The following is an 8,533-nucleotide window of genomic DNA, read 5'->3' as shown; positions in this document are numbered from 1 at the left end:
ATATCTCCATCAGCTCATCAAGAAAGGTGGAGCAGTCTGGGTCTTAATTTTCTTTTGGAATCTGAAAAGCTGAGACATTATTTGATAAACTCCTTACAATTTTGAGATTCAGAAGATAGGTATGAAGAAACGTTCCCACATGTGAGTCCAAAACTAATCATTAATAAAACGATTCAGAGAAAGTTCTTCATTTAGAGAGTGCTCAGATGGTGAAATGTTTTACCATATGCTGTGATTAAGGTGATATATTTTAAGCTAAATCAAAATAAGTGAAAGAGGGAGTACAAAATGAGACTAATGGATAGTTGGAGATTCTGTGGGACACTGAAGCTAGCACAATACAATTGGGCCGAATGGTCTGTTTCTGTGCTGTGAACTTGGTGTAACATGACACGTAAGGTAAATTTACACCAAATCTGACTCACTGCTACTGCTGTCATCGTTTCAGTGAGTTCGTCTGCAAGTGGAAAGTACATCTTTTGAAATAATTAATAGTCACATGCCTCGGAAAGTACTTTTTTTTTCCGGGGTAGTAGAGTGGATATGATTGTCACGGTTACACAATGAACTGACCGAGAAGACAAGGTCGGTGGCGTGGGATGTTCGTCAAGTGACACATTCTCTCAGTTGCTACATGTCCAGCTGAGCTGGGACCACACTGCCGGAAAAAGTTCAAGACCGACACCCGAACCCAACCTGGAGAGTTTATTACTCAAAGGCAAAACCCCAAACTAGCTCAGTTTTGTGCTCTGCTCCGAATCGGACACTGGTTTTCCTCTTCCGCTTTCTTTAATATTCGGAAAGTCCCGGGGCATTTTCTGAAACCACAAAGATCATATCCGCCCAACTTTGTAGTCTCTGCTTATGTGTTCACGTGATGTAAAGTTTCTCTTTAAAACAACATGGAAGTTTTGTGTCCAAATTATAAATAATAGGCAGTGTTTTGGAAAGTTAGTGTATTGAAAGTGATTGGCTGACTAACCAGCGTGAGATTTACTTATACTTCAGAATTTTTATTATAAGAGTGAAACACTGGGAAAATTATGTTTAAATAGCTGGATTTGCAAGCATTTGTTTTAACATTAGATTTAGAGAGCGGTAACATTGTCGGCTGGTCTGTACAATATTCTGCACCTGATGCTGAGTAAATTTCCTGGTGAAACTGAATTAAAGCCACTTCCTCTTTTTCAACAAGTAGGTTGGAAGGTCGGCGACAGGACGAGAACTGTTATAGTTGTTGGACAATACAGTCTGTCATTGAAGAATGGAAGGCAAAACAATCCTGCTGCCCCATTCCACACTCAGTCTTGAATTGCAGCCGAGACTTGACAAGGATCTCAAGCTTCACCAGGGGGACGAAAGCAAAAAGATCACGGCAGCTGAAGTTGTTTTTGGGTAAGTTATTAGAGAGATTGTCGACTTCAGTCATAGAGCTTTTTTTTGTCTTTCTTCCCCGATAAAATAGGATCGGGGTTTCTAAACTGGCTCAGGATTTGGCTCCTGTGTAAACGCAGATTTGGCGCTGAGGCGAGTAACGAATAGTTTGCTGAGATTGTCGAGGTTCGTCTGTGATCGCTGGGCACCGGAGTGAGACATAAAGAAGTACTGAGACTTTAGCTCAGCAACCCATCGGAGAAGAATAAACTTGACAGGCAAAAAATTGACCAGAGTAAAACATATTTAAGTAGACTTAACAGCATTAAGAAAATTTTGCGTTTAATAATTAAACCTCTCCGTTAAAAATTAAAACCTGGGGCTCTATCAGAACTACATTCAGAGTCACTGCTAAACAACTCATTTATAGAAGCGAAAACGGAAATTAATGGAAAAGCACAGCAAGTCTGAGGAAGGGTCATTCGACTCCAAATGTTCTCTCCACAGATGCTGCCAGACCCACTGTGCTTTTCCAACAATTCCTGTTTTTGTTTCTGATTTACAGCATCCGCAGTTCTTTCAGTTTTCATATTTAGAAGTGGTCCATGTAAGCGTAAAATGTAAGATTTTTTTTGTTGTGAACATTAACCTAAAGTTAAAGATTTTACTTAGCTGCATGATAATATGACAGTCATGGAGAAGGCTATATAGTCTAGTTTCTGTTATTTTAATAACTGTTCCTGAAACAACATAAATGCATCAAATACCAGTAACTTCACCACACTTCAGGTATTCCTTAATTAAAAATATATACCCCTGAATAAAACTAGAGGGTCAATAAAATCAATTCAAGGGGATAGTCCTGCAAAATAAGAACAGTTAGGACATCTAATAAGAGTAGACTTAGAAAGACAAGCTGCCATTTCAGAGTCTGGAGGTGCTTAAACTGGTCTTTCCAGCATTTCTGGATTTCTACACAGTCACAAAGTTAGTTTGGAGTAAGATTAAAATTTGTCAGAACTGTTGATGTTACCTATAATCTTCACAATTCTTTCATTTTAATGCCATATGTTTTATACAAAAACTAATGTTCTAAATTTGCAAATCCCTTTCTCCTTTGATAATTGACCATGCAATTCTTCTTTAACTTTTGTCAGCTGTCCATGGTATGTGTATGGAGGTGAATTTTGAAAAAAAAAACTGTACACATTAGTTGTGATCTCTGTGCCTGGTTTGGGGGATGTTGAATTTTCCTGCTTGCTTTACTACCTTTTTGAAGTTGCTGACCTTATTCAGGAGCTCCCTCAGAAACATAGCAATAGGTAATATGGAGAAGAAGATATATTGCTTATAACCCATGGAAAGGATGGCCTCGTTGATTTGCCTTTTTCAAATTTCCATGTTCTTTGGTTCTTCAACTCTAATATTAGCACCATATTTAAAAAGAAAAGCCTGGTAAAAACAGAATCTTTGAATATTTTTAAAGCGAAGGTAAATGAATTCTTGATAAGCAAGAGGGTGAAAGGTAGTGAGTAGATAGAAATGTGCAGTAATCAAATCAGCCATGATCTTATTGAATGGCACAGTAGGCTTGAAGGGCTGTGTAGCCTACTCCTGATCCTGTATTCATATGTGTAGGCAGATAACTAATATTAAAGGCCCAATGTTTTAAAACAATTTCACACTTGGGTATGAAAGACTGACACAGTCATGTCATGGACTCATTTATTGTGTAGCAGCTGTACTATTAAAAACACTAATCTTCCTTGAAAATTTAAATGGCAAAATCTTGTTGAGGATCTGGCCTGCTGGCTAGGGAGCTGGTCAGAGACTGGCATTGCCTCTTGCAGGGAAGACTGCCAAACAAAATGCCAACCAGGCTACCTGGTGACCTCCACCTGGAATCAAGACCCCTGGGGTGGAATTTCCATCCAGCTCGTTCTCAGCAGCACCATGGGAGAAGTTAAGGCTACTGGTGGAAGAACAATATCAGCTAGTAAATTATGTATGGGGGGGCGGGGTTATGGGGTGCAGGATTCTCAATTTTGTGGGAGAGGGTTCAAGAGAGTCAGAAGCTTGGGCAAGGGGTGGTTTCCAGCAGGTATTCTCCCTGCCAAATGTTCTTCTCTCGATCAGTCACTGATACCCTTTAACCGTGAGGAATGGGGCTTTCTTATTTGAACAGAAAGGTCAACAATGGACCTTTCTGCCTAGAACTCAATTCTGGTGGAGGTTCAAAGTTGTCAGGGTTTATGTTCCCCACCACTCTGCATAATTAAGTGCCTGTCCCACCTCCAAAATCGCCACCACCAGGAGGAAAAGACTGCCCAAAATAATAATTAGGTAAGATCTTCCACAAAATAACACCAGTCCTTTAAGAAATACCAAAAACCCATAACAACAAAAGTGCTGGAAAACTTTAAATTGATTAAAAACAGGGAAAAGTGTTCAGTATCCATTTTTATATTATTCAAATTATTCTTATTTCACATGAATATTTCCTACCATTGACTTTTTAGTAATGATTGTGAAATGGAAGTAATGTATATCATATTGTTTTTTATTGTACCGAATGAGCTCCTGGTAGTTAACATTTGGCTCATTAGTAGCACTTATGAAGTCAATATTTTGAAATCAAGCTTTGTGAAATAAGTACTAAAATTTTAATCTGTTTGCAGGGTATTCATCTCTGCTACTTTTAACGAAGAAATGAACCTGTTCTAAAATGACTCAGTTCATATCTTTTTTATTAAAATATTTCTTGGAGCTGTCGACTTCAATGACATGAGGGTTGATTGTTTGTCACGAGACAACGGAATGAAAATTAGGAATTGAGTTGTGGCTTGTGGTTGAGACTTCTGAACCTACACCAACATATGCATGTAGGAATGGTCCCTAACAATACACCTCCAAAGACCTGACTCAAACCTACAAGCTCTGTTCCCCAACTTTAGACTCTGGAACTGACAGAAATCATTTACTTCTATCTACAAGATCAGCCTCCTTTAATATCTTGAAAATATTGCTCACTGGTTTGAGATCTGCATTTGATCCCAGCATTAAATTCCCAACCTAAAATGAAAATTACTGTTCCATGCATCACTACTAAATCTACATTGCATTCCCTCACAGGCATGGTAGATAGAAATAAACACCGCACTCCAGCTGTGGTCTACCCAGGATTTTGAAGAACTCTCGAGTAACTTCATCCTATACAGTTGAAAGTGTAACTGGCAATGGGGAACAGTTAAAATCAGGGAGGCATAGAGGAAAACATCAGAAGGGTCCATCTTGGAGGCTTGTACGAACAGAGAAGGTTACAAAGATAAGGAAGTTTGTGACCTATTTGTGTGAACCTATTTCCTTCTGACTGTTTGCCTCTGATCTTGCTACAATTTAAAATTCTTCGACTAGTACTTTTTGAAATTTGAATTTAATTTTATGAACAATAAAATGAACACTTTTCTTCTTTCAATACCTCTAATTCTAGTTATGGATTTATCCTCTGGGTTAATTTCTAAAGATTTGTACAGTAGAATACTAAACAGAAACCTCAAAGAGTTTTTTAATCCTGTCTCTGTCTCAGGCATACAGATGGATATGCTTGGTGAAATGTATGCATCTTTTTGACATCATACTTTTTAATAAATCTATTTTAGGAAACATTGCTACACAAAAGTTAAAGAAAATATTACATCAGTAGAGCTGAGTAACAGTATTGAGATTCCAAAATGTAGAAATGCTGTTTAAATCCAAATACACATTTCAAAACTGGCTGTGAGTGTCATAAAGTCAGACAAAAGATGTCCGATTAAGCTGACAAAGTTGATGTCTTCAAGGAAAACATACCCTCTAAGAAGACATTAGGAGATGGAAAATATGAGAAGTTTAATTAAAACTTTGTGAGAAGCCTACTGTTTTTTGTTTGACCCATATTTTAGGTTTTTCTTTCTCTACAGGATTAGTTATAAACTCTTCAGAATTGTTTTGAGCAACTTGTGGGATCCTGCTCATCAGATGGTACAGTAACAGTAACAAGCTATTTCACTGAATTTTCATGCCTATTAAGGGGAGAAGGACAGATGTAGGATGGTACATAAGTTTGTATAGTCAACCTGTGGGCGAGTTACGTAAAACCATTCCAGTCCCAAGGCAATTTCCTGGAGTCTGCTTTGAATGGGTTAGCTCTCTTTAAGTGACTATCCACCCCACCCACCTCACTGACCAATCCCCACCACTCCCAACCTGCACTCACCAATCACCATCCCGCCTACCTTCCCCAGCCCCCACCCCTCCTCTATTTATTTCAGAGCTCCCTTCCCCCTCCCTATTTCTGAAGAAGGGTCCTGACTCAAAATGTCGACTCTCTTGTTCCTCTAATGCTGCCTGGCCTGCTGTGTTCCTCCAGCTCCACACTGTATTATCTCTTTAAGTGAACCCTGGGAGCAGACCAAGGAAGTCAGGACTCCAGACAAGCTTGGAGGACATCTGCAGCTGTCTAATGACGATTAATGATATTTTTGAGGGGCTTCCCTCTCTAGCAGTCAAGCAGCTGTCATCACTTCTTACCAGAGACATTTTTAAAAGTGCTGAGTGTGTGACTGAAACTTGAGGCGCACTCTAATTTTCTTTGTGAAAAGACATCCTTAATTTTCTTACATGTTGGAGGATCTGCTATTAGGAAAGGTTGGATCCAAGTTTGCCAAGTGTCATACTGAGAGCGTATGTATACATGCTTTAAGACATAGCAGTTAGTTATGATAGAAAGGCCAGTACCAGCCTGAAGACATTTGTTAAGACTTTCTTGTTAGTTTGCCTTGACTGGTCTGAAAAAAAATTGTAGACTTGATTTTCATAAGTTTGTCTATAAATTTTCTCTTAAGAATGGAGACTTCTCTGGAAAATTCCAGTGTCATTAAAAGGTAAAGTTGCCATTATCCCACCAGACCGTAGAGCTACTCTCTTATTATATAGAGATAACCGGTGGTGGTTTAACCTGAGGTCACCATACCTCAGGCTGGGGAAGAGATTCCCTTCACAGTAATGTCAGCCATTGCAGGAAATGAACTTTATTGTTGGCATCATTAGGTATCGCAAACCAGCCATACAACCAACTGAGCTAACCAGTCCCTCTATTGCAGTAAAGTACAAATACAGGTGGAAAGAAATGGTTTTAAGAGAATTGAATCTTCACAGCTAGCAGATAAGTAGTCTTTATCCATCTGCAAAGCCTTGCCCAGAACATTGTATTCGTACTAACATGAACTTTGGTTGTGCTCTTGTGTTAGTTTTCACCATTTGAAATTGCTATGTCAACATTTCAATTTTACTGTCAACTGTCATTATATGCTGGCAGACTGATCACTTGGTTTGGTATCTTATTGCCTGTCTTTAAGCGTCGTTGACACTTCTATAAGTACTTTTAAGAAGGATTTTTTTTAGGAAAAGTAACTAGATGGTAATTAGTCTGGAGGAACTAGTGTTGAAACTTTCTAACACAGTGCATTACTGAGATTAAATAGCTTGGCATAGTTATACAAAGATCTGAACGGTTTTTGCATAGGTCTTTTCATGTTTAGCTGTAGAGATATTTTCTTGCTCAGAACAAATGAACACCAGTAACTCGGTTGGAATTAATGCATCGCACTGAAGTGAGTAAATTTGGATATTTGTACAGCAAAGAGCTGTCTGTGATGTAGAAGGTGACTGGAGATTAACTTGGTTAATGTATTAATTCACTGTGCTCTTGATAAGACTAAAGGTACATAGTCTGCAAAATATATCACCATTTATTAAATTGGAGAAAGTTGCAGCATGATATTAGGTGATCACTAATGTAATTGCATAAGTTGATCATGTCAACCACTAAATTCTGCTTTATTAAACATTAAAGGAACATAATCTTGCAGATAACCACAAGAAAGCAGTTTGTACTGCAGTTGTTGTAACATGGGATGTGACACACTCATGTTGTGGAACCTAATATGATGGCACTTAATTTATATAAAGAAATGTTTTCCTGAGATGGCAGTGCCTAAAATTCCCTGAGGTTTAAAGCTACCCCTTTAACAGACTCTGGGTTAACCACCATAGTTTATACTTTTGAGTGTTTCAGTTTAAAATTTATCAGCTTCTAAACTGCACTGAAAGCAGCAAATGCCACAAACGGCAGTGAACGATCAGCAAATAATGAAAAAATTGAATAGTTTACAACAATTATTACAAGTGAAATGTGGCTCATTGCCATGAGATAAGCATTACTCATCTTGGTCCTCAGACTTGAGGAACATGAGATTTATAGAATTATTAATTGTTTTGTTTCTCTCTCTACCATCGTATAAGTAGAACTAATATTTTCTTTGCAGAATACTACAATCTGGTATGATTTAGACTGTTTCCAGTTCTTTCATGTTTCATTTCACTTCATAACTTGGAGTGCTGCCATCAATAAAACAAGTAGTTTGTCCATAAAGACTCATTATTATATTGCCAAAAAAAAACTCTCAGAAAACTATCTTGGGAAGACAGTGTTTCTAAGTTTAATATTTTATTATGCAGTGCTATCTGAGATCAAATTCATTACATAAGTTACTTAGCAAGGATTGTGATATTTAAAAAAAGACAAAATTCTCTCTCTCAGACTTATTCTGTCCTCCCTCCTTCACTTTGCTATCTTAGAAGCTAACACATTCCTTTGATTTTATTCTTAAAGTGAGAGTTTCCCAAGATATGAAATTCAGACTGCATGCGAACAGCCACAGTACCCCATTAATCCTTTATTATTCTCAATTGGCGAATGTGACCTAATGGATAAATCCTTTTGAAGCCTGGTTTCTGCTGCAACAAAACCAGTGGATGGGTATGGTTGTGTGCTTTTTAAATAAAGCCCTGCAGTTTAAGCCATTTCCAGTAGGCTTAACACTTTCCCGCACACCCCCCACCAAAAGAAATGGCTTGGGCTGAAGTTACACCTGTGCCCACCTGCACTGAGGAGCTGAAACCAACCCCCACCTCTATAAGCCCTCCAAGTCTCAAAGTTTGTGGTTTTAAAATGGGGTAACGCTGGTAGGGGAGATAAAAAAAAAAGCAAAAACGAGGTTGCTGGAAAAGCTCAGCAGGTTTGGCAGCATCTGTGAAGGAAAAAAACAGTTAACGTTTC

General features: G+C 38.3%; 1 protein-coding gene across 3 annotated transcripts in view; it reads left to right on the top strand.

The window, feature by feature from the left end:
* Positions 1-579: 579 nt before the first annotated feature.
* The window catches only part of si:ch211-153b23.7 (TNFAIP3-interacting protein 3), a 43,253-nt gene continuing 35,299 nt past the window's right edge, over positions 580-8,533 (top strand). Inside the window, exons 1-2 of one of the 3 annotated variants that reach the window (XM_048605412.1) lie at positions 580-879; positions 1,199-1,395. In XM_048605412.1, coding sequence (XP_048461369.1) covers positions 1,265-1,395 — 131 coding nt within the window. In that variant the 5' untranslated portion in view covers positions 580-879; positions 1,199-1,264. Of the gene's footprint in view, positions 987-1,195; positions 1,396-8,533 lie in introns of all 3 variants that reach the window. The other 2 variants (XM_020536537.2, XM_048605411.1) reach the window with 2 other exon arrangements.

This window comes from Rhincodon typus, chromosome 14 (assembly GCF_021869965.1).
Source record: "Rhincodon typus isolate 14 chromosome 14, sRhiTyp1.1, whole genome shotgun sequence".
NCBI classification, from domain to species: domain Eukaryota; kingdom Metazoa; phylum Chordata; class Chondrichthyes; order Orectolobiformes; family Rhincodontidae; genus Rhincodon; species Rhincodon typus.
The sequence above is the reverse complement of the archived record's forward strand: the minus strand, read 5'-3'. Positions and strand labels throughout refer to the sequence as shown.